The 26,166-nt window shown below is 47.2% G+C and overlaps 1 protein-coding gene across 1 annotated transcript in view; it reads left to right on the top strand.

The window, feature by feature from the left end:
- The first annotated feature begins 314 nt into the window (after window positions 1-314).
- Window positions 315-26,166, top strand: part of Itgb5 (integrin subunit beta 5) — a 100,089-nt gene continuing 74,237 nt past the window's right edge. Inside the window, exons 1-3 of the mRNA XM_036203878.1 lie at window positions 315-398; window positions 13,692-13,896; window positions 20,787-21,036. Of these exons, the coding sequence (XP_036059771.1) occupies window positions 13,860-13,896; window positions 20,787-21,036 (287 nt within the window). The 5' untranslated portion in view covers window positions 315-398; window positions 13,692-13,859. The remainder of the gene's footprint in view (window positions 399-13,691; window positions 13,897-20,786; window positions 21,037-26,166) is intronic.

Here is a 26,166-nt window from a genome sequence, read left to right on the forward strand (position 1 = left end):
GCTTTGGAGCCTGTCCTGGATCTCACTCTGTAGCCTAGACTGACCTCGAACTTACAGAGATCTGCCTGGCTCTGCCTCCCGAGTGCTGGGATTAAAGACGTGTGCCACCACCACATTAATTATTATTAGTGTGTGCATGCACAAAGGCCAGGAGAGGGCATTCAATTCCCCACCTGATATGGGTGCTGGGAACCAAACTCCGGTCCTCTGGGAGAGCAGCCAGTGCTCTTCACCACTAAGCCATCCCTCCAGCCCCTGTCGATGATGTTTCTGGCCAGAGACTAATCGGTGTATCTTCATCTTGCTTTGAAGGGCTCAACATATGCTCTAGTGGAAGTACCACCTCATGTGAAGAATGTCTGTTAATTCACCCCAAATGTGCCTGGTGCTCCAAAGAGGTATGTGTGATAGGGGGCAGGGGGAGGAAAAGGAAGGGGGCGAGCTGGGGGGACCACAGCTCACAAATGGACATCAGAAGCTGAGCAGGGGCTGGCTCATTCACACGTCTCTGACTTGTTCTCGATATCTGCCTACAAGCTCTACTGCAGAATTAGATCTTCAGCCCCCGCCCCATCTCATCTCTCCAGGTTTTTTAGTTTGTTTGTTTTGACAGTCTCTTCATTAAGTTGCCTGGGCTGGCTCTGAATTTGCTCTGTAGTCTAGGCAAGCCTTAAATTTGCAGCCCTCTTAACCCCCTCACCTCCAGTACCTGAGATTATATCCCGTGCCACCGGGCCCATCTCAAAGCTTCCTTTTCTGGGTTCGTTCTTGTTTTGTTTGCTGCATGTGGCGCTAAAACCGAAGGCCTCGTGTACACTAGGCAAGCACGTTAGCGTTGAGCAATGTTCTAGCCTCAGACTGGCTTGCTTATTAGGTCACACTTTACTTTGGTTTTGATTATTGGGGATTCAGGGCCTTGATTTACCACTCAGCTAAATCCTCAGCTCACAGGTTCTGGTCCCTTTGTAGTGTTGATTTTTTCTTTCTTTTTTTTTTTTTCTGAGACAGGGTTTCTCTGTGTAGCTTTGTGCCTTTTCCTGGAGCTCACTTGGTAGCCCAGGCTGGCCTCGAACTCAGAGATCCACCTGGCTCTGCCTCCCAAGTGCTGGGATTAAAGGCATACGCCACCACCGCCCAGGGTAGTGTTGAATGTTAATCGGAGAAACCAGATTGTGTTCTCTTTGACATGGGAACCAGTGAGGACTCTGCTGTAGGCTCCTGATCTTTGGGCGAGCATTTTGAGGAAGAACTGAGCTGGGGAAGTGAGTTTCTTGTGTAACAATTCAGGCCTTGGGCTAGTGGTGTCCATAAATACCATAATGTAAAATAACGACTCTGCCTTTAAAGGAAGTAAAAAAAAAAGTTTATGCTGAGCCACTGTGGCCTAGGAACAAGGATTCCAGTATGCTCTACCGTAGACAAGTTAAATGAACTTTTGTAGTCACAGAACAAAAGGAAGTCAGATGTACATTTGCTGCTCACAGTGGTGGTAGCATCTGGCAGGTTCTGCCACAGAGCTAGGGATCTCTTTCATAGGTTTTCTTTTCCTTTACTTTCATTTATTAATTTATTTTTCTTTTCAAATTTTTTAGTTAGAGACAGGGTCTCACTATGTAGCTCTGACTATTCTGGAACTCACTATGTAGGCCGGGCTGGCCTTGAACTCACAGAACTCTGCCAAGTGATGGTATTAAAAACATGCGCCACCATGCCCGGCCCTTATTTTTTTTTTTTAATTTTTATTTTTAATTATGTGTGTAGGTTTGTTCATGTGAGTGCAGAGGCCAGAACCATCAGATCCTCTGGAGCTGGAGTCAAGGGTGGGTGTGAGCTGCCCAACATGGTTCTGGGTCTCTGGGTAGAGTGCTCTTACTGGCTGAACCATGTCTCCAGTCCTAGAGAGCTCCTCTTTTCTTTTGTAGGGTCTGTGATAGTTGGTCTTAATTGTCAGTTTGGTAGAGCCTAGGATCACCTGAGAGCAGGGTCTCTGGGCATGCCTCTGGGGAGTTCTCTTGATGACATTGATTAAGAAGGGACCGCGTACTTAGATCAGTCCCTGCTTTGTGATTGTGTCATGTGACCAGCTGCCTCAAGCCCCTGCTGCTGCGACTTTCTCACAGTGATGCATGGTACTCTAAAACTGTGACCGACTGTTCCCAGAACCGTGAACTAGAGTAAGCCCTTTCTCCTCTAAAACGAGACTCTAACAAAAAGCTTTTATTAGAGTCTTTCCTCACAGGACCAGGAAAAGAAACTGAGACAAGGTCTCTAGCTCGGGCTGGCCTTAAGCTCCCCACGGAGGTGAGGATGGCTGTGGACTTCTGATCCTCTTACTTCCGTTTACGGAGTGCTGGGACCATAGGCTGTGCCGCCACTCTTGGTTGATGTGGTGCTGGGGGTTGAAACCAGGACCTCGTCTGCATTAGGCCAGTGCTCCGTCAACTGCGCTGTATCCCCTGCTCTGTCATAGATTTTGGATGCTACAGCATCCTTAGTTTTAGGACTGGTGGAGCCCAGAGTCTGCCACGCTTAGGGATGCAGTGAGAAGTTTGTTTTGAAGTTGGATTGAGTACTACGGTTAATAGATCTTAAAGGGCCCAAGGCTGCCCAGGATAGTTTTGACTCTTCTTGACTTACATACAGCAGTGCGGCTCTCCTGAGTCCTCATGTTCTAGTCAGGTCCTTACTAAACACGCAGCTTCCTTAGAGAACTTTGTTTCACACAGCAAGATGCTGGATGGCTGTCATCATAGTTATGGCTTATTTAATGCTTATTAGATAATTAGCCCCCATGGAATAATTTTAGTCAAAAGATGGATGTAGCTAGGAGTGATGGCATATACCTGTGATCTCAGCACTTAGGAGGCTTAGGCAGAAGGGCCTTAGGTTAGAGGCTAACCTGGGCTACACAGCAGGACCCTATGTCAAAAGCAAAACAAGGCTTGAGAAATGGCTCAGCAGTTAGGAACACACACTGCTTTTGCAGAGGACCCAAGTTTGGTTTCCAGGACCCATACCCTATGGAAGCTAGCTCACAACCGCCTGTAACTCCAGCTGCAGGGAGTCTGCACTCCTCTGCACTTTGAGGATACCTGTGCTCACATGTACACATACCCACACATACAGATACACATATAACACATAATTAAAATAAGAAAGTAAATCTTAGTTTAGAAAATCAAAAGGCAACAAGGCTGTCATTTTTTTTCTTTTTCTTTTTTTTTTTTTTTTTTTATCTTTTTGAGACAGTCTCACTGTGTAGCCCTGCCTGTCCTGGAACTCTCTATGTAGACCAGGTTGGCCTGGAACTCACAGAGATCCCTTTGCCTCTTTCTCCTAAGTGCTGGGATTAAAATACGGTGTGATTTTGTTTTATCTTCGGCACAGTGGCTGCGCCTTAAGTTGCTGCTATTTCAGCTAGCAACTATGACTCCTCACTTACCCGCCTGCCTCTCTGGCTGCAGCCTGGCATGAATTCTGTTCCTGAAGGCACCAGCTCTGCTGCTGCTACTAAAGATAGCTTTAACTAAATCTCTATTGTTCTATTTATAAGTAAGACTTGAGATTCAAAGGCTGGGGTGAAAACCTGCTAGCTCAGAGAGGTTGAGTAGCAACTAGCTAACCTGCTCTCCTTGCTGGTGTCTCTGAAAAGGCCCCTCCTTCCAATCCACCAAATGAACAAACAAAATGCGCCACTCCAAATCCCTCCCTACTACTTCCTGTGTGTGTGTCTCTCTCTCTTCCAGGTAACCTCTGACACTCTCTGGTTACTTTCTGTCAACTAGTTGCTATCTCAGCCTCTTGGCACAAAACATGTCAGTAGAGGGAGACATAAAGTACACATCATCTTCCACCCTGGTTCATGAGGGACTTGTGCTTTGAACAATGTTTTGCATGTATTAAGCACTGTAATAGTCTCATTGTAAAATTTTAATATTTGTCCTGGGCTCTAACCCTAGTGTTTGGGGGAAATGAACAATTTCTTTTTTTTTTCAAGACAGGTTTTCTCTGTCCTAAAACTCATTTTTAGACCAGGCTGGTCTCGAACTCACAGAGATCCACTTGCCTCTGTCTCCGAGTGCTGGGATTAAAGGCGTGCCACCACCACCACCATTGGACCAAGATGCTCAATTTCTAAACTGCTCTTTCTTTTTTCTCTCTTTTCTTCTTTCCTTCCTTCCTTCCTTCCTTCCTTCCTCTCTCTCTCTCTCTCTCTTTTGAGACAGGGTCTCACTGTGTAGCTTGGGTTGGTCTTAAACTCACAGAGATCCACCTACCTCTGCCTCCCGGATGCTGGTATTACAAATGTGTGCTGCCATGCCCAGCTAAGCTTCTTGTCTTGAAGGAAGTTTCCAGGTCACTTCTCTGAACTGTTGTTAGAACCTGGAGCCCAAACTCTCCCTTTGTGAGTGACAGAAGGCAGACTTGTTTGGGCTGGCTCAGTCTGTACAGTGTGGTGTGTGGTGTGTGGGTGGTCCAGGAGGTCCAGGAGATAGCTTCTGGAGGTACTAATACACTTGTTTTATTGATGATATTGTGAGTCCCAGTGAGGTAGAGCAACTCCTTCAAAGACACACACACACACACACACACACACACACACACACACACACACACACACGTCAGAACTTGGCTTGGATTTGTCAGCCTTACTTCTGAACCTCAGGTCCTCTAGATGACAGGGCCTCTTATAACATGGACTCAGTGACCTCTGTGCAGTAGGAACCCATAACTAAACAAGTTACTCTGAGAAAGGGACCCATGTGGAAACCCACTTGTCCTGTTCATAGTGCCTTTGTTATGAACCTTCTCTGGAACCATGTTTAGTTCTCTGTGACGTCCAAGCCAGATCCAGGTCCTCAGGCACCTGCTTCCTGCTCACTGCTGTCCCTGGACCACCCTCAACGCTTCGTTCACCGAGGGCAACTGCTGAGACCCCGAGTGTCACTTGGTAAAGCCCACATAATGCCCCACACTGCTACCTGTCCCTGGGGGCCTCCCTGGCTGCCTCTCCTTCCCTCTGCTAGCAACTTCTGTTTAAGAGTCAGTTCAAGCCTGTCTACTCCGTGAAGACTTTCCATGATAGACCTGTCTCTCTGTCCATCCATCTACCCACCTGCCCATTCATCTGTCCATCTGCTGTGAGAAAGGGAACTGCCTCCACTGGAAACCTAGGGTATGGGTTTAATCTATCCTTCTCACTCACAATGGTCCTTGCCAGTAGTAGTTCCTCAGGAGGTATCAGTTGAAGGATTTCGTTGGATGGCTGTTTGTTGTTACATGCAGTGTTCAGGTCCTGACCCGCCCTTGTCTTTGTGTCTCCCAGTACCTCTGTATTATAACCTTTTCCCATGCTTATCTCCTCTTACTAGGTTAATATGTGTTCCTGCCTGTGGCCAATGAAATAATCATCTTTTTTGTCTAATCCATACCCAGTGTCCTCCCAAGGTTCGAACAGGAATTCATATTTGATAAAAAAGGCTTGCTAAACAGACATGGAGTTAGGCAAAGTTTAAATCCCAGCTTTGCCATGATTTACTCTTGGTCTGAGCCAGGGCCTTTTGTAGCCCAGGCTGTCTTGACTTGCTGTGTATCTTAGGATGACTTTGAACTTCTGATGTTCCTGTTTCTACCTCCTAAGCCTTAGGGTTGCAGGTGTATCACCACAGTCTGTTTGTTTGTCTGTTTACATAGTAGCTTATAATGTAGCTCAAGCTATCCTCAAATTCGACCATCTGCCCCTGCCTCCTGAGTGCTGGGGGTTTTAGGTGTGAGGTATTTCATTGCCCCACACAGCTACTGTTAATTTCTGGAAACATTCGCCAGTACCTAGCCTTACTGGATGTACATGAGGTTATGACCAGGAGGGCTTTTGATGAACTGAACCTCCCAAATGGCCGAATGGGTGAGCCGGTAAGTGGCTATTGTTGCCTATGAGTGTATTCTGATGAAATGGGCAGTGGGTTCTGGGAGCCAGGGACTCTTTTTTACTGTTTCTTTCTTTCTTATGCAATACTTCCAAAAGCCTGACCAGATACTGACAGTGAGCCAGTCATTCTAAGTGACACATTGTTGGTCTAGTCCACACACTGGATCCCTAGCTAGCCCACTGGGTACCCTCTGCTTGCACAGAGCCTCATTCTTGGCTGTACTGGAATGCAGCTTCCCAACTCTGGAGTGAGCTGTCCCTGGGACATTGATTGTGTTTTGGGATGCTAGGGCAGGCAAATTTGGGAATGGTTTTGATCTAACTTGCATCTTAGCAAGACAGAGCACAGCTTGTGCCTTCTGAGCCACATTCTGGGATGTTGCTAGAGGAGCAAGTTCCCTCTGCCAGGAGCATGTGACACATGAGCATACTCAGGGCTGGTACCCAGTGGACAGCCCCAGTGGATCCTAGCCAGAGTTAGCCAGAGAGGCTTTTTAATTTGTTTTCCAGACAGGATCTTAATCTGTAACCCAGACTGCCCCTTGAACTCAGGATCCCCCTTCCTTAGCTATGCATGCCAGGATTGCAGGTGTGTGCAGAGCTTATCCTGTCACCCACCAGCCTCATCTCCCAGGGACCCTCTGCTAGCCCCCCCCGCCCCCCGCATCTGTGCATTTGACACTAGCTGTGACCTCATGTCCGCTTCCCTGCCACTGTGTTCTCCCATAGGAACTGAGTTGGAGGCAGCCGGTGGCTTGTCGCCTTTTGTGCTTCCTGCTGGTTCTCTGCCTGCCTCTGCAGCATGGCCCTGTTTGCCCAGGCCTTCTTGCTTTGCTTCCCGTGGTGGTGGGAAGCTTCAGCCTCACTCTCTCTGCCTTTAGCGCCAGGCTCTCCAGACCCTTTCCTACTCAGAGAGTGGTGTGCAAGCCGCACTTTGTCTTACCCTGTCCATGGCCCTGTCTCTGTCCTCATGGCATACTCCCTCAACCTGTTTTGGCCCACCTGCCCCGAGCCTCTTAGAACACGTACACTCTTTGTCCTGCCCAGCAGGTCACACAGCAAATGCCATCAGTTTATTATCTGCTGTGATGTGATAATTTTGTCGTCCCCCCCCCCCCGAGACAGGGTTGCTCTGTGTAGCCCTGGCTATCCTGGAACTCACTCTGTAGACCTCATAGAGGTCTGCCTGCCTCTGCCTCCCACTTGCTGGGACTAAAGGCATGTGCCACCACCACTACCCAGCATCCATCACTTTAACTGTAAATTTTGCTCTTTTCCTTCAGCCAAGAATGAGAGTGGACACTTTGGTGGCAGGCTGGGGGACACTTTGGTGGCAGGCTGGGGGCAGCCCACACTCCCTCTACTGTCTCAGACACTACACCCGGCTACCATGAGAATGAGGAGATCGTGCAGCTGTGTGCCAGAAACCAAGGGAGAGGAGTTGGGTGACCTAGTGGTCTGTGTCCTGGGCAGGCAGGCCAGTGTAACCTGCAAGAGGACAGGCTGAGGAGGCCATGGTCCCAGGAGGTCGGAAGACAGGTTCGGGAGGACACAGAAGACAAAGGGGGAGGCAAAGCTTGCACTCAGATCTGGGGAGCATGGGTAGGTTGTGAAGGCGTGACTGTTAAGATTCAGTGAGGTGATGCTAGGAATTCAAGAAGGAGAAGCACCAAGCGAGGCAAGGCTGCCACTGTGGCTCTGAGGCCCTGTGGGAGGGCAGTGAACTGCATGGGCGGGAAGAGGTCAGAAGTGGAAGAAGATGGGTGTGGCCCCAGCCGGGGGAGGTGCCCTTGGCCTTGGTGGGTGTGGATAGGACAGGAGGGAGGTCAAAGCTTGAGGGAGACAGGTAGGAAGGCAGGAAGCAAGAGGAACATTCTGAGATGTGGTGGTGGCAGGAAAGGTAGAGAAACCAGTATCTTTTTTTTTTCTTCTTTTTCTTAAGCTAGAAAAGAAATGAAGTGTATACACACACACACACACACACACACACACACACACACACACAAGAAAACAAAGATAAAAACAAACAAATTTCCAAAACCAGTGTTTGGCCAACTCACAATGAAATGTACATTCATTAAAAAGACTCTCTCTGTGCTGGGCTAAGGGAGCAGAATCATCTTGGTCTACTGTGGATGCCTCATAAATATTTGTGCACTGAATTAAATGAGCCGGTTGAAAGCTGGCACAGCAATTTCTACACACACACACACACACACACACACACACACACACACACACACACCCGCCCTGAGGCAGGAAGCCTGCATGGCAGTGAGTTTCTGGCACACACCACACATTCTGGTTTGCTATCAGTTACCACACACTCCCCAAACCCCCCCTCGGTGCATGAGGGCCTGCCAAGCTGGAGTGCGGCTTGCGCTGGTCAGAGGCGCTGGCCCTGCTGTATCCAGTGAGCAAGGCCAGCTAGCTACAGAGAGCAGGCAGCCTGCTGGCTGTTGCACTTCTTCCCTTTTCAACCTTGTGCTTGGACCCACGAGGCTCTCTTCCCCCGGGGTTCTTCTTTTCTGGGGCTGCATTTTCTCAGTCTGACTGTTCCAGAACCAAACCCATCCTTCCTCCAAACAACCACCACATCACCCCTTAGCCGCAATAGATAGGAGTGTTTTGAAATGGTGTGAAGATGCCCTGGCACAGACAGAAGGGCCTGTGCCCTCCAGCCTTGATGCCAGCCTCTGGAGCTCCCCTGAGCACTGGCCTGGACTGCTGGGAAAGGGATTTGATTAGTAAGGTGTACAGGGAATAAGGGGTTTCTGTTGCAGCAGCCAATGGCTTCTTCAGTGACCTCCGAGTGGCAGGTGATGGACGGACGGACGGAGGAGAGCCTGGCGTGGTGACTCACAAGTTCAGGTTGGGAACACCTCCCTTTCCTTTCTTTGATCATGAGCATGGTGTAAAGCCATTGAGGAGGACTTGGGTTTCCATTTCTGTACTGTTACCACTGTTGATCACTTGCCTCTGACATGGGCCCTATGGGAGTCCATAGGAGACTTTGATGGGGGTGTTTCTGTGTGGAGTCCTTGTTCATGTCTGAAATAGTGAGCAGCTGCAGAGGCCCTGCGGTGAATGCCCACCTTGACCTAGTTTCCTCTTTTTCTGTCTTGAGATGAAGCCTTTCCTCATTCCTTAGTGGTTTGGACCTCTCTGTTCTTATCAAGAAGGTGTTTGTCCTTCAAGGCTGATGGGTGGTGGGAAGATCTTTGCATTTGGGGCTAGAAAGCATCACTGTGTCGAGAAGCATGGAGTCTGAGCTCGGTCATTTTCCTGCTGCAGAATTCTGCAGTGGCCTTGGATACAGAGAGCAATGAACTTAGACCCAGACATCAGGGGACGAGATGAACTCAAAGTTCTTGGGTGATTGAGACATGCGGATCTTTGATTCCTCAACCACAGAAGAGGGATGGGCAGTAGGCGACGCATGCACTTTGGAATGGGATGTGTCCAGCACCTGGCAGAGGACTGGGTGTGAGGTCTCTGTGGTCCGAAGCTCCTGAGACATCAGACATCCAGCCACTGTGAAGAAGACTTTCCCCATTATGAGTCTTTTTCATAAGGTTTTCTAATTGGTTTCAAGAGACGGCTCAGAGGTTAGGGCATATTAAGTCTTCTTGCAGAGTGTCTTGAGTTCAGTTCCCACCAACATCAGGCGGCCCACCATTTCCTGTGTAACTCCAGTTTCAGGAGATCTGAACTCTGTTGGCACCTGGTCTCACATGTGTGTGTCCACAGCTCCCCCCCCCCCTGCCTCCTACACGTGCACCCCCCCCCCCCGCCACACACACACACACACATACACGTACATGTAACCAAAAGTAAAATTTAAAAGGTTTATAATTTGATGTATCTTTATTCACAGAGGTGAATGTCTATTGGGACATTTTCTTAGTTTATATTGTTTTCACACCTGGAAGGTCATGGAGCTCAGAGCAGCCCCTGGTCTCTGTGGCTTTTCCTTCTTTTCTTTAAATTGCCGTCTGTCCTGTGCAGAACTTAATAACTAGGAAGGAGCTCCAGATAGCAGAAATCTTAGGCGTAGGGGTTCAGCTCCTTGCTGGGGTTTCAACACTCTGTCCTTTCATTAGGCCACAAGGAAGAAATTAGCTAAGGCTATATTTGGGCCATGTCAGAAAGATGGTCCGTTTTTAAGGCCATCCTACCTGCCTCTCATCCAAAAGTTCTATAGATATGCCATACCTAGTATTGTCTCAGCTGATGGACCTGTGGCACTGGTTTTTCTGAGACAATGACAAGTTTGTTTTTTTTTTTTTTTTGTTTTTTTGTTTGTTTGTTTGTTTTCTCAAAACAGAGTTTCTCTGTGTAACCGCTCTGGCTGTCCTGGAACTTGCTTTTTTTTGGGGGGGGGGCGAGGGGCTGTTCAAGACAGGGTTTCTCTGTGTAGCTTTGTGCCTTTTCTGGATCTCACTCTGTAGACCATGCTGGCCTCGAACTCACAAAGATCCACCTGCCTGTGCCTCCCAAGTGCTGGGATTAAAGGTGTGTGCCACTACCGCCCGGCAAGTGACAAGGTTTGACACATAGGTAGAGTATCTCAAGGACCGTGGAGCACATCAGGGCCTGTCCCAAAGCAAGTGGCTGATGTGGGAAAGGGGAACAGTCACCACGCAAGTGATATGGATGGATGGTGCTAAGAAGAGGTCTCAGTTTGGTCCAAGTGGTGTTCCGGGTTCACTGTGTTCTAAAGGGGACTCTTTCTGAGAAGAGGACTCGAGAGAGCGGACAGACTGGCTCTGACCTGGCCTTTGGCAGACTGTAAGGTGGTTAGAACCATGGGAAGGACCAAAAGGCGATGCTCATACCCGCTGGTGGTGTAGGGCTTTGAGATGGACTGGTCCAGACGGATGCACTTCACAGCTGAAACTGTCCAGCCGTTAGCTTTTAGAGCTGGAGGGATCCAGAGAGTCTTATGGGAACAGTGAGTCGGGAACTCCGGGCCCTTCCAGCTCTAGGCAGCTCTTGAGGCTCTGGCTCAGAACCCCAGGACTGCAGAGTGGCTCGTGGGCCTCAGGTGTGGACTCTCTCCCTTCCCCTTATCCTGTTTTCCTCCATCATAGCAGTTCTATCAAGACCAGGTGTGACTACCTGGGGGCCAGTTTGGAAGCCTCAGTTTTGAAATCTGGGCCCAAAATTATATATATATTTCCCTTCCACATTCATGGAGTATAGTCACCAAGGTTTTGTTTTTTTGTTTTGTTTTGTTTTGTTTTTGTTTTTGTTTTTGTTTTTTAAAGTGAAGATTCTCCAGGGGCTAAACAAAAGTTATCCCCCCCCCAAAAAAAAATCTGAAACACCAGTTATTATAAAACCCAGAAACAAAAATAACCACATGGGGCCAGCACAGTGCATTTGACTTGACTTATTTAAAATACTGTGTGTGCTGGGTGTGATGGGTTATGCCTACAATCTCAGCAGTCAGGAAGCTAAGGCAGGAGGATTGCCACAAATTTGAGGTCAGCTTGGACTAAAACAAGAATGAATTTCAAAATCTTCTTGACTTTATTTTCCCCTGATTTGAGACAGGGTCTCACTGTGTGGCCCAGGCTGGCCTTGAACTCACAGAGATCCGCCTGCCCCTGTCTCCCAAGTGCTGGGATTATAGATGTGGGCCACCATGCCCAAAGCTCTTGACTTTTCAGCCTTAAAGTTTGCAAAGATTTTCCGAGTCATTGATTAGTCCTAGAACAGCCACACCTTGACGGAGGCCGTGCCCACTAGATTTTTATGCTTCAGTCTAGTCTGGCTTCTAACACAGCAGGCTGGGGACACTGACTCATCCGAAGCTTCGCAGCCTTACTGCCAGCCAGCCAGGGATTATGTGGCCTGGTGTGGGTATCCACCCAGCTGCAGAAGGGAAAACAGCTTGGGCTTGCTTTGCCATAAAAAAGTCTTTTCCTGGTGGGATTGTAGCTCATTTGGTGGAGTGCTTGCTTGGCATGAAGCCCTGGATTCCATCTCTAGCACCTTATAAAATCAGCCCTAGCACTTGGGAGGTGGAGGTGGGCGGATCAGAAGTGCAAGGTCATCTTAGGCTACAGGTAAGTTTGAAACCAGCTGGCCACATGACCCTGCCTTCAAACAACCAAACAACAAAAGCAACCAAATTAAAAAAAAACCAGACCCCTTTCCCCAAAGTCATCCACACAGGTGCCATAGTTTATAGCAGAATAGAATTTTCATTTTAAAATTAATGCCTCCAACTCTTGGTGCCCCTTATTAGGACTCCTCATTTTAAAATAGCTTTCTTTCAAGTCCAACTTAAGAATCAACCTTCCCAATCTCAGTCTTTCTCAGCCGCAACACTGCCCCCCCCTACACACACACACACACACACACACACACACACACACACACACACACCTCTTCTCTTTTCCTTTTAGGTTTTTCGAGACTGTCTCATGTAGCCCAAGTTGGCCTCAGACTTGGTATGTGGCTCAGGCTGGTATTAAATTCCTGATCCTCCGCCCACTGAGTGCTGGAAATGTCACCGAGACACTCATCAATACTTCTTTACATATAAACATGACTAAAGACAAAAAGGGAAGTGTTCTTCTTCTTCTGTTTATTTTGTCCTAATGCAGAGAAAATTGTGTTTTCTGCCATCCTAGACCCCCGCTCTTTCCTCTCACCTCCTTCTACCCCAAACCTGTACAGAGGGGTCATGTGCACGCTAGACAAGTGTTCTGTCCCTGAGCTCCACTCCAGTCCTTGTCTTCATAGTGTACATGCCTGGGAATGTCTGCTTAGTCCTCCTGTTTGTAGTAGATAGCTGTTTTGAAGTGAGTGATGGGCCGTGTTTTTCTTATGGTTTAGGTTTACTACAGACTGCAGCATTTATAATTTCTTTTATGTGCATTGGTGTGTTTTGCCTGCATGTGTGTCTGTGTGAGGTGGTTGGGTCCCCTGGAACTGGAGTTACAGATGGTCGTGAGCTGCTATGTGGGTGCTGGGAATCTAACCCAGGTCCTCTGGAAGAACAGCCAGTGCTATTGACCTCTGAGCCATCTCTCCAGCCTCTTGAGTATTTTCTTATGGTAGAAGACATCTGCCAGGTGTGATGGGGGTGCACACCTGAATCTCTGGTCTACAGAGCAAGTTCCAGGACAGCAAGTGCTACACAGAGAAACCCTGGTTTTTTGGTTTTTCGATACAGGGTTTCTCTGTGTATGTAGCCTTAGCTCTCCTTGGCTGGCCTGGAACTCACTCTGTAGCCCAGGCTGGCCTCACACTCACAGGGATCCACCTGCCTCAGCCTCCCAAGTGCTGGAATTAAAGGCGTGTGCTACCGCTGCCTGGTAAAAGACGTCTAGGAGCACACTGCTGATGTTGTGTGTTCGCACATAGGCTCCTATGTAGCCTTTCTTTTCTTTCCTCTGTCCTTTCCCTCCCTCTCTCTTCACAGTGCTGGCATCTAACCCAGGTTTTTGTACATGCTAAACAAGCACTATTTACTCCAAGCTACAAACACAGCCAATTTCTTCCTCTTGCTGAATGTGTAGACAGGAATATTTTGATCACCAAAATTGACAGTGAAAGCAATCATTTTATATGCTAACATTAGTTCACAACAGGCCTGGGTGACCAGCGCTTTTGTCTATCCTCTTACTTCTCCTGCGGCCTTTGGATGGGGATTACCATCGTCTCCGTGTTCAGACAGTGAAAATGGAGAGCAGAGTTTCAGACCCCACCCTGACATCTGCCTGCTTTTGCCTGCCTCTCCATCCAGTACTTTGGCAATCCACGGTCCATCACCTCTCGGTGTGACTTGAAAGCAAACCTCATCCGCAATGGCTGTGGAGGTGAGATCGAGAGTCCAGCCAGCAGCACCCACGTCCTTCGGAGCCTACCCCTCAGCAGCAAGGGCTCCAGTGCCACGGGCTCTGACGTCATCCAGATGACACCACAGGAGATTGCCGTGAGCCTCCGGCCAGGTGAGTCTTCCTCGGCTTGTGTTGTGCGTGTTGTGCACTGCGCTGCGGGCTCAGAAAAGCCCAGTGGGTGGGGTGAGCTAACATGGAAAATGGGCTTGATTGAGGTCAGAGCCAGGAGATGGTAATGGGAAGGGCTCATACTAGGAAGCAGAGTATGAGGTCGCTGGAAATGAAGCTAGGTGGAGTATCTTGGCTGGTTTTTTGTTTTTCATTTTTTGAAGATTGTAGTAGAGGCCTTGTCTGCATGCATGCATGGGGCTTCGTCATTTCTGCAACAAACAGAATTAACAAGCAAGCCCCAACCCCCCCCAAATGATTAAAACACAATATTGTGGTAGGATATGTGTGTGTACATGTATATACATATACAATAAATATACACATATGCATATATATACATACATATGTATATATATTTAGTCACACATCCTGCTGGCTATCAGGCAGTTTCTAGTATTAGAAAGAAAATGAGTACAGTATTGGGTGTTATTCAGTGAGTGCAGTGGCAGGCAGGCCTGAGGGGGAGGGCCCAGCTCTGGGAGGACTAGGCAGTAAAGGGTCTGGCCACCCCACGAGGACACACAGGAGCCACAAAGATGTTTTGGTAGAGATGAACACTTGGGGAGGGAGCCAAAGAAAACTGGAATTTCTAAAGTCCTAGCATCATTGTGAATATGTTTCTAGAGATAGAAATACTTGAAACCATAATGTCTCTTAAAATTTTGAGAACACGGTTTTAATATTTATAAGGAGAAACAGGCAAAACCCTCTTATGTGGGGAGAGGGGACGGTATGTTGTACTTAGCGAACATCTCAGTTTACCAAGTGAATTCTTGCCTCCAGGAAGCTCTTCCGGTCTGGGGAGAGCTGTCAGGTGTGTAGGGATTAGCTCCTCCGTTGTATAGTTGTAGCAGGGCTTTGATGTTTACTCCCTAGCCCTGCCCCCTTTCCTCAAAATAAGCATTTGTTGAATGAAAAGGAACACTTACACAAGACTAGACAGGGACAAGCCTCAGCCTAACTTGAAAGATACCCCATGAAGGCCGGTTGCCATCTTAGGGTAGGTCTATTATCTATGAATTTGAAGCTATCCTGGTCTATCTATGAGTTCCAGGCCAGTCAGGGCTACATAGTGCCATTCTATTCATCCATCCATCCATCCATCCATCCATCCATCCACCCACCCACCCGTCCATCCATCCGCCCGTCTGTCCGTCCGTCCCTCCATCCATCCATCCATCCGTGTGCACACATGTGGAGGTCAAAGAACACCTTGAGAGTCTGTTCTCTGCTTTTACCATATGAATCCAGGGATCAAACTCAGGTTGTCAATCTCTTCAGTAAACTCCTTAACTCTCTGAACTAGCTCTCTTTGGCCCTCATTTTTATTGTTATTTTTATTTTTAAATTTTATTTTATGTGTGTAAATGTTGGCCTACAAGTATTTCTGTGTACCACATTTATCACCACATTTATGCCTGGTACCTGCGGAGGCCAGAAGAGGGCACTGGATCCCCTGGACCTGGAGTTACAGATGGTTTTGAGACACTGTGTGGTTGCAGGAATCAAACCCAGGTCCTTTGGAAGAGCAGCCTTTAACCACCGAGCTATCTCTTCAGCCCCCACTTCCATTAAAATTTTTTAATTGCATTTTATTTGTGTGTGTGTGTGTGTGTGTGTGTGTGTGTATGTGTGTGTGTGTGTGTGTGTAGGTCAGAGGACAACTTTTTATGAGTCATTTTTTTTTTTTCTATCATATGGGACCTGAGATCAGATTCAGGCCATCATACTTGGAGGTAGTGTGCCCTGACCTTCTTTAATTCTTAAGTAATAGTTTTAAACTTTTTTGAATTCAGCTATAATAACCATATCATAAGGTACACAGTTTTAAAATGTTCAGGTCACTTGTTCTAAGTCGACTGTGAAGCTGGGTAACCACCACACTGTCTGGTTCCAGATCATTTCCACGTGGGCAGTTGGAACTAGAAACTGCCCTCCTCTTTTAAACCACTCTACGATGTTGCCTTCACCGAGCACTCCTTCTCGGTCATGTAACTTAGAGCCCTTCATTCATCCACGTTGTAAAATGGGCTTTTTTCTGATGCTTTTGAACCAGGGCTCGAGGTGTAGCTCATGGCGACCTGGGATGTCTGAACCTTCCCAAGCCAGGAACTGCCATGCCCCCGGTACTTCGTTCTTTTTATGGCCAAATGATCCTCCATGTGGTCAGGCTGTGCGTTAGTTGATGGACAGACTGTTTCCACTGGGTAATTTTGAACATTCATGTACAAGATTTTTGGGGGCCATGTGTTTTCAATAAATTTGGGTCTATAGCTAGGCGTAGAGTTGCTGGATCGTATGGTAATTCTGTGTTTAACTTTCTGAAGAACTGCCAGACTTTAAGCAGGGCTTTGTATAAATACAAGGATCATGTTTTCCATTTTATTTCAACACTGGAAACTGTATGTCAGGATAAGAATTTTTTAAAAAAATCCTTAACAAAAGGCTTGAAATTCTTAGGACATGCATTTTAAAGTAAAACTTACTGAGATAAGCAAAAGCTGGATAGCTGTCAAACACTGGGACACTCAAAAGGGTCCTTGAGTTAGTTATTCTCCTTTGTATGTTAGTTTCTTAAGTGTTTCTTTTTAAAAAATGCGTTATTGTTGTTTGTGTTTGTGGATGTGTGTGTGTGTGTGTGTGTGTGTGTGCGTGTGTGTGTTGTGCCACACATGTGCCGTGGTGTATGTGTGGACGCAGAGAACACCTTGTTTTTGAGACAGGGTTGGAACTCACTCTGTTGACCAGGCTGGCCTGGAACCTGCAGAGATAGATCCACCTGCCTCTGCCTCCAGAGTGCTGGGATTAAAGATACATTCCACCACAGCCAGCCAGAGGATAACTTTTGCTGACACTCTGAGTTCAGATCCTTGGAACCCACATAAAAAGCTGGATGCAGCAGTGCCTATAACCTTAGCGTTGCTGAGATGGGAGGTGGTGGAAACAGGACAGCTAGACAAATTGCCGGAAAGTTGACTGCCTGGTCAGCAGCCGGGAGTATATGGGCAAAACTGCAGAAACAAGAGAGACCTCATCACTAACCAAGGTGGAAGGCAAGAACCAGCTTTGGAAAGTTGTCTTCCAACCGCCTCGTGTTGGGCACACATGGACACACAATGGGAACACACACACACACACACACACACACCTCTCTCTCTCTCTCTCTCTCTCTCTCTCTCTCTCTCTCTCTCTCTCTCTCATTTATTTGACGCTGACCGGTGTCTTTCTCTGTTAAGATCCCTGCCATGTCTTGACTTGTAAACAAAGTCAGTCTTGGAGTTCTGGTCTCAGTCTAGCAGTGTTTACCATCTGAAGCATGTTCCCAAGGACAAAAGTGTAGTTTTCTTATTAAAGGGAAGCCAGAGAAAAGAAAGTGTTAAAATACCTTCCAGGCGGGTGACTAGTTACTTCTTGATTACTGTGGGGAACCTGTACTTAGGAGCGGAGCCTTGGCAGGAATCCTGTGCTAAACACAGGCAGCCCCTGGAGCTTTGAAATCAGAAAACCGGGGCCAGAGAGGGGCTGCTGGGTTGGGGATAGGGGTGGGGACCTCCATTCTCTCAGGTGCAGGAGATCAGCTTCTCTTTGTAGCTCACTTTATTGCGTTTCTCTGATCCTGCCGCTGGTCCTGAGGTGGGGATTATGCGGAATAGCAATGGAGAGGAGATGTTCAAGCCTGTAGGGCTTCCCAGGTAGAGAGGGGTCCTGTGTGGGGGAGGGGAGAATAACAAATCCAGGCATGTGGCCTCAGGATGTTGTCACCAGAGGCAGGCAGGCACATACCAGCTCTGTTGGTGAAGGTGAAGTCTCTGCCCCCTGCTTAGGCCGTTAGTTAAAGTCCCAGGCAGAGTAAGACAGCAGCTTGCTGGGAAAGTGTGGAAGGGAAGAGTGTGTCTAAGCAAAGTCACACCCAAATATGGGAAAAGTACCCGGACCTTTTCCTGGCAAAATCACCCCATGCATGGCTGTGGTGTCACCAGCCTCCCGGTCAACATGCAAACCAGGGAGACCACCCTTGCTGGGCTGCTGGAGTACTCCCTGAACAGTGATGCCCACACCGAGAGTGGATCAGGGTGTCCATTCCACAAGAACTGCTGACGGAACACATTCCATGATCCCCAGAGCTCACGAAGGAGGGTGTGGCATTTAAAAAGTCTCACATGTGATGGGCGGTGCTCAGTGCAATTGGTCCTACTCTCATTCCCACACCCTCTCTTTCTGTGGAACTGGGAGAAACGCTGCTTTTAATATTTGCAGCTTCCCTGTGGGAAGAAGAGTATATGTGCATACACTTTCTCAATGAGCTATTTCTCTTAGAATTTAAAGCCAGAGACACTGGCCACTTCCCAGTATGAAGCAGGGACATCTGTATTTCATACCTCACTTCCTTCTTTGTCTTCATATCTGGAAAATTTGGAGTTAAATTTGTGTGCCTAAAGCTATAACCCAGGTAAACTGGGTTTCTGCCAGACCTTTCTGTCTCTTTTTATCCCTATAATGAATTGCTTTAATTTAAAATTGCTTTTAATTTTTAACTTTTTGGAGCATGGGAGCCAAAGATTTCCTTGTGTGAGAGCATGGATACGTATGTACATAATTTGTTTTGATCCCCACTATGATTAATGTCTTCTTCACTGAAGCAGAAACAATCCACAGGTTGAAAGGAACTGGGGGCCAGTGAGCCCTTTGTGATCAGGTGTGGATTCAAACCCGGCTCTCCCAGTTCCAAGCCTGGTGCTACCCTGTCCATGGCTACCTCTCAGCTTCCCTGAACCTAAGCCACTTCTCCATGTGTTAATTATTGGCAAACTTCAGTAAGGTAGTATACAATCTGGATAGAAAATGGCATAGGAGACTCAGAAGGATGGGCACACCAGACCCCATGAGGAGGTCATGGATTTGGACAGAAGAGGCTCTGTGGTCTTCCTGCCTGTGCAAAGGCCAAAGCAGGCTACATGTGGAGCAGGGGTCACTTTCCTTCTCCAAGTTCTTTCCTACTTCTCCCTCTTCTCCCTCACCATGATAGGCATCCATCCCACGGAGAGACCTGCTGTGTCTGCCAGATGGGAGCCAGAGACACACTATAGCAGTTTGGAATTCATTCGGGGAGAAATCTTGGCTATTCTTCTGCCTGAGTCAGACTGTATGATTGTTTTTAAAAATAGGCTCACACCAACAGGCGACCCAAACTACATCAGTCTTGAGGCAGCTGGAACAGTGCGTGCAAAAACAAGTCAGGAGAAACAGCCATGTTGCTCCAACTACATTGCACTTCATTTGTGCAAACCTTTATCATTCTAGAGCCCTGCTGTCCCACGGAAGTGCATCCCGGCTTCAATAGGTGATCTGAGCATCACTGTTTTCATACTTAAGTAAACCTAGGTCCAGGTTGCACCCTGGTCTAGCTTATGGGGAGTATGTCTTATTTCCATTGGGAGGAGGAGAGGAAGCATGGAGGACTGAATTTTGTCTTGCAAGGGCCAGGACTTAGCTTATGGAGGACCAGCTGGCCACACAGGATGCCATACGTTTTTCTGAGCTGTGGCCCTGGCCAACCATGTGTGGACTCCTTGAGTGGTGGCAAGGGCACTTGGGCTCTTACATCTCTGAGCACACAAAGCACATACCCAAATTTCAGATGCACAGGAGCAGTTCTGCCCCGGGCCGAGTAGGGCGCCTGGCAGCCCTGACAGGCTGATGAGCTGAGGCAGACAAGTGAGCTGGACTTTGAAGTCAGTCCTAGGCGACTTGTGTGTAGAAACAATGACATGATTTAGGGGTTTCTATCCCTCAGTGACTTTCCTAACTTGGGCTTCTCTCCAAACCCTGGGGGTGAGCTAGTAGGTCTCCTTGCTCCCTCCCTTTAATTAATTCCCCCTTTCCACACCTGCTGTCTGCCTCGCTACAGAACCCAAATGACTTTCTTCTTGTTAGTGTCTTTTCTCTTTTTGTTCTTTTTTAAGGTGGTAAATACAATATGTGTTCTAGATATAGTATGTGTATAGATATATACTTAATAAATTTTGGTAATTTCAACCGCCACCTCCCACCACTGCCTTCTTTTAGATTCTTCCATTGGAACCCTTCTTCCTAAGTCTTTCTGTTCTTTGGTCTGTGGGGTGTGTGTGTGTGTGTGCACGTGCATGTGCATGCAGATGAAACACAGGTCCTATCACTACATCTGGAGCTAGGCTAGAGCCCAGTGGTCTTGATCCTGCTGTCTCTGCCTCTCACAATACTGATGTCACAAGCGGGCTAGGCCATATCTGGCTTTTTATGTAGATACTGGGGATTCGAATCCAGGTCGTAATGTCTGCAGAGCAAATGTTCTTATGGAGCCATCTTCCCAGCCCCAAGTTACTGTCTTCATTAGCTGCCTTGTCGTCCCCCCCCCCCATCCCCAGCTCTCACTTACAGTCACTCCTCTTGTTAATGCCTTTGCTTTCTGTTGCACACCTTCTCTGGAGTTTGCGTGGGCATATTCTGTGTTCACAGTGCCCCAGGGGGCTTTTTTGCTGAGAGACAGATGCCATTACCGTTCCTCAGACACACTGACACCAGCATTTGGAGAAGACCACCTGGGGCTTCTCAACACCTATTCACTTCACTTCCAAGAAAACCTTTCTTTTTGGTGGTGTACCATCATCCAAGACAAAGAAGACTTTAAATTTTTGTGTGTGTGTGTGTGGGGGGGGAGATCAGACAAGCATTCTACCGTATAACTACTCCCATGCGGGGGGGGGGGGGAAAGATCTTTAGAACGAGAATCTACCCTTTTATCCCAGCAAGTCACATGGCCTCTAACGAGGGTGACCTCTCTGTCATCACAGGTGACCAGACCACCTTCCAGCTTCAGGTGCGCCAGGTGGAGGACTATCCTGTAGACCTCTACTACCTGATGGACCTGTCCCTCTCCATGAAGGATGACTTGGACAACATCCGGAGCCTGGGTACCAAGCTTGCTGAGGAAATGAGGAAGCTCACTAGTAACTTCCGGTTGGGTTTCGGGTCTTTTGTTGACAAGGACATCTCTCCTTTCTCCTACACGGCACCAAGATACCAGACCAACCCATGTATCGGGTGAGTGGCAAAAAGAGCCCACAGAAAGGTTAGTTAGGGGAAACATTAGGTTTAGGCGTTCAGTGATTAATGATGGCCACATTCTGTCCTTGACCTTCACGTGAGAAAGTGAGCTGTCACGGGGTTGTATCAAGACATAAAGATCTTATGAGACTTATTTATTTATTTATTTATTTTTTTGCCTGCCTCACATGGCAGTATTCTCACATTAATGTAATTTAGCGAATGTCCTCGGGGAGTCGTGGGTCCAGGAGGTTGGGGGAAGACCAGGAAAATACAACTAGCACTTTCTCTTTGCCTGTATAACTGGCATGCTCAGAGGCACATGGTTCCGGCGGCTGGGGAGATGGCTCAGCTGGGTGAGTGCTTGCTGCATAAGCATGAGTCGTGGAGTTTATAAAAGCTGGGCACTTCAGCATGCACCCCACCACTGGCAAAGGAGAGACAGAAGGATCCTTGGGGATTGATGGCTATGAGGTCCAGGGTCGGTAGAAGACTGTCCAAGGGGAAAATGATACTGATCTCTGAACTCCACATGTATATGTACACACACCCATGCATGTGCATAACCACACACAATACATACATACAAAAAGGCAAATGCATGCAGAGATTGTTTATATTAACAACTATAATTTACTTCCATAGAATTAAATGAAAACCCGTTTTAATTTTTTTTAGTTTTAATTTTGTATATGTGTGTATACTATATTTGTACATGTATATGTGTGCAGGTGTGTGCATACCATGGCGCATGTGTAGAGGTCAAATAATGGGTATCCGCCCTCCCCTTCCACCTTGTTTGAGGCAGGATATTTTTGTTGTTTGCTCTGCATATGCCAGGCTAGCTGCACAGGGTTTCAGGAATTCTCCTATCCCTGTCTTCCATCTTGTTACAGGGACACTGGGGTTACAATGTGCACAGCTGAGCCTGCCTGTCTTAGTAAGGGCTTTCACTGCTGTGAAGAGACACCATGACCACAGCAACTCTTATAAAGAAAACATTTCATTGCGGTGGCTCACTTAGAGTTTCAGAGGTTCAGTCCATTATCATCATGATGGAGAGCATGGCAGTGTGCAGGCAGATGCGGTGTGGGAGCTGAGAGTGCTACATCTTGGCTTGCAGGCAACAGGAAGTAGACTGTCATACTGAGGGGAGCTTGAGCAAAAGAGACCTCAAAGCCCACCCCCACAGTGACACACTTCCTGCAACAAGTCCCCGCCTCCTCTTAGTGCCACTCCCTTTGGGGACCATTTTCTTTCAGACTACCGCATTCCACTCTCTGCTTCCCAAAGGCTAGTAGCCATATCATAATGCAAAAATAATAATAATAATAATAATAATAATAATAATAATACATTTAGTATTCAAAAGTCCCCAGAGTCTATAGCAGTCTTAAACTTGTTTCAAACTTCAAAGTCTTTTCTGAGATGCGTGTCAATCTCTTAGCTATAATCCCCCTGTAAAAATCAAAATAAAAAAGCAGGTCACATACTTCCAACATATAATGGCACAGGATGTATATCATTACCATTCCAAAATGCAGGAAAAGGAGCATAGTGAGGAAATCTTGGACAAAAGCAAGACCCAAAGCCAGCACACAAACTCCAAACTGCAGCTCCGTGTCTGTCAAAACACTCTTCAGATCTCTAACTCCATTCAGCTTTGTTGACTGTAACACACTTCTCTCTCTTGGGCTGGCTCCACTCCCTGTTAGCAGCTCTTCTCAGCAGGTACCCCACGACTCTGGCATCTCTGACATCTTGGGTTCTCCAAAGCCATGCAGGCTTCATCTTCACAGCTTCATGCAATGACCCCTCTACTAAGCCTCCATTCAGGGACACCCTTGACACATGGCCAGACTCAGCAGCTTTATTCCATAACTCCTTTCTTCTATCCTTAACTCTAAATCCAGAACCACGTGGCCCAAGCTGCCAAGTTCTGCTGCTTGCTTTGGGCTGGTACATGGCCCCTTGTTCAATTCCATCTTCACCAGCCTTCTGTCTTTCACTGCCTAAGCTTGGCTGTCCTGAAACTCTGCTCTGTAGACCAGGCTGGCCTCAAACTCAGAGATCCACTAGCCTCTGCCTTCCCAGTGCTGGGATTAAAGGTGTTCACCACCACATCAACTAAACTTTTTTTTAATTCCTTTTCACAGGTTGGAAATGTAGCTGGGTGGTATCTTGCCCTGAGGTCACCACTCCCTTTATTTCATTTTTTAATATGCTCATCTCTTTGAACACAGGATTTAGCTCCATTCCATTTTCTGGTGTCCCTTTTCTCCTCAAATATTTTTCCTTGCTCAGCTTGCTCCTTTTTCATTATAAACCTTCATTAGAGCTACCACTAATGTTCACATGACAGAATCTATGCTAGGCTGTTCTGAGATTTCTTCTGCCAACAGAATTAATCTAAAACTCTTCACTTTGGCCTCAGGCAGACTCTTCTGGACAAGGACAAAAAGCAGCCACTTTCTTCACCAAAACATCACAAGAATGGGTCTCTAGGCAACATACCTCTTGAGGTAGCCCCACCCCACCCCACCCCCAGTTCATCAAATCTCACTCAGCACCACATGTTCCTACTAGTTAGTATACCCCATTAATTAGTGCTTAAAGCATCCCACTGCTTTCCTAACCCAAAGAACCAGAGTCCAAATTCCTCCAAACAAACACATGGTCCAGCTTATCACAGCAATACCCCAGTCCCTGGTACCAGAGTCTGTCTTAGTTCGGGTTTTCATTGTTTTGAAGAGACCATGGCAACTTGTATAAAGAAAACATTTAATTGGGGTGGCTTGGTTACAGTTTCAGATGTTCAGTCCATTATCATCATGGTGGGGAACATGGTGGCATGCAGGCAGACATGGTGCTGGAGCTGAGAGTCCTACATCTTATCTCAGAGGCAGCAGGAAGTCAACTGACTATCACACTTAGTGAAGCTTGAGAAAAGAGACCTCAAGGCCCGCCTCCACAGTGACACACTTCCTCCAACAAGGCTACACCTACTAATGGTGCCACTCCCTTTGGAGGCCATTTTCTTTCAAACCACCATACAGCCTTTATGTAGGTTCTAGGCTCAGGCTTTCACATTTGCTTGGCAAGTGCTTTGCCTACTGAGCTTAGTTCTGTAGTTTTGTTTTTGTTTTTGTTTTGTTGTTTGTTTGTTTGTTTGTTTTGTGTTTTCGAGGCAGGGTCTCTCTCTAGCTTTTTGAGCCTGTCCTGAACTATCTTTGTAGACCAGGCTGGCCTCGAACTCAGAGATCCACCTGCCTCTGCCTCCTGAGTGCTGGGATTACAGGCGTGCGCCACCACCGCCCAGCTTGTTTTTTTTTTTTCCTTTTTTAATGATAGTATTTTGTTATATAGCCCTGGTTGTCCTCTAATTCATGATATACATGGGGCAGGCCTTGAACTTCCAGCCATCCTCCTGCTTCTGTCTGCCATTGCTGGGGTTATGGGTGTTGCTGTCTTGCCTGGCTTCCTGTTTTAAATGAGTTTTTTTCAAATCATTTAAGTGCCTGAATTAGAAAGCATTTTGCAAGTTATTAGCAAGCAGGAGTTTCTAACTTTTCACACAAAACAAATCCTAAAGTATATGATGGTTTATTTCCTGCTTATCTATATATCTAGTGGGGTCTCCTGGTCAATGGATGCTTCTTCTCCAAGCAGTGGCTCAGGGATCTAGACCCCTTCCATACACAGCTTCAAGGTCACCCTGCCCGGAGGACTGTTCCTTAAATGGGACTGTCTGCTCCCATGCTCTGAAATAGGAGGCTGGACACCAGATTAGCTGTGTAACCTGGAGTAAGAAGCAATGGGACTTGGTGAACAGGTTGGGTTGAAGTTGCAGACTGGGCCACATCCTCCAACACCCCGGACATGATGGCGATGGAATTGGTTTCTCTCTTTGCTAGTGCCTCCAGTGATCTGTGAGATGGCAAGATTATGCAGTGCAATAACCTGCAGAGATGGATAACTTCCAGGCTCTTCTTGCCTTATCTCCACATTCAACTTCAGTGAGGCTGTGGAACGTAAGGCCCAAGACTGTCACTAGATAGGGGACAGCTAAGATTCTAGTTCTGCCTAAGCATCCAATACCATTCGTACTGTTAATAGACATCTTAATTAGATTATCTCATTACATCCCATACTGGCCTCCTCAGGTCTCTAAGCCATGTTTACACATGAGGAAAGTGAGGCCTGCAGAGAATAAATGCCTTACCATTATACAGATAACTAAGGGGTAGTTTTAGAGTCCGTATTCCCATTAACACAATGCCATTTTTTCCTCATCTAAGACACTTTACCTGAGGCTAAGGAACAGCATGCATTCCCAAGCTCCCACAAGCCCACTGTGTTTGCCTAGTCTAGAGTAACAGTCCCCAAATCTCCACGGCTAAATTTCTGCAAAGGTGTCCTCATTGGTACAAAGTCTGAGGAGGGCTGAGCTGTGCTGATGCCTGGCACCTCTCCTTCACGGATCCAGGCCTCTTCCATGTTGAGGTATCACTTCCAAAATGTTGTTTTGAAGACCCTGGAGCTAATTGTGCTTTAAGCTAGATTGGTGGTTGGGTGAGGTGGTGATTTCCCAGCAGCCTGTGTTCTGAGTCCCCCAGTCCTATTAATTTTCTTCTCCATGCTGACCTAGATCTTCCTCAGGGGTCAGAAACCAACCCAAAGATTGAAAAACAGTAAACTAAGCCAGGCGTGGTGACGAGTACCTTTAATCCCAGCAGATCTCTGAGTTCAAGGCCAGCCTAGTCTACAGAGTGAGTTCCGGGATAGCTAGGGCTACACAGAGAAACCCTGTCTCAAAAAAAAAAAAAAAAAAAAAAAAAAAAAAAAACAGAAAAAGGAAGGAAAAAAAAAACTCAGTAAGATAAACAGGTTTAAAGATACAGGTTTAAAGATACATGTATTCAAAGTCCCTTAAGCATAAAGAGATGCTAGGCGGGGCTGGAGAGATGGCTCAGAGGTTAAGAGCACTGACTGCTCTTCCTGAGGTCCTGAGTTCAAGTTCCCAGCATCCACATGGTGGGTCACAGCCATCTGTAATGAGATCTGGCATCCTCTTCTGGCCTGCAGGGATACATGCAGACAGAACACTGTATACATAATCAATAAATA

This window comes from Onychomys torridus, chromosome 12, assembly GCF_903995425.1.
Source record: "Onychomys torridus chromosome 12, mOncTor1.1, whole genome shotgun sequence".
NCBI classification, from domain to species: Eukaryota; Metazoa; Chordata; class Mammalia; order Rodentia; family Cricetidae; genus Onychomys; species Onychomys torridus.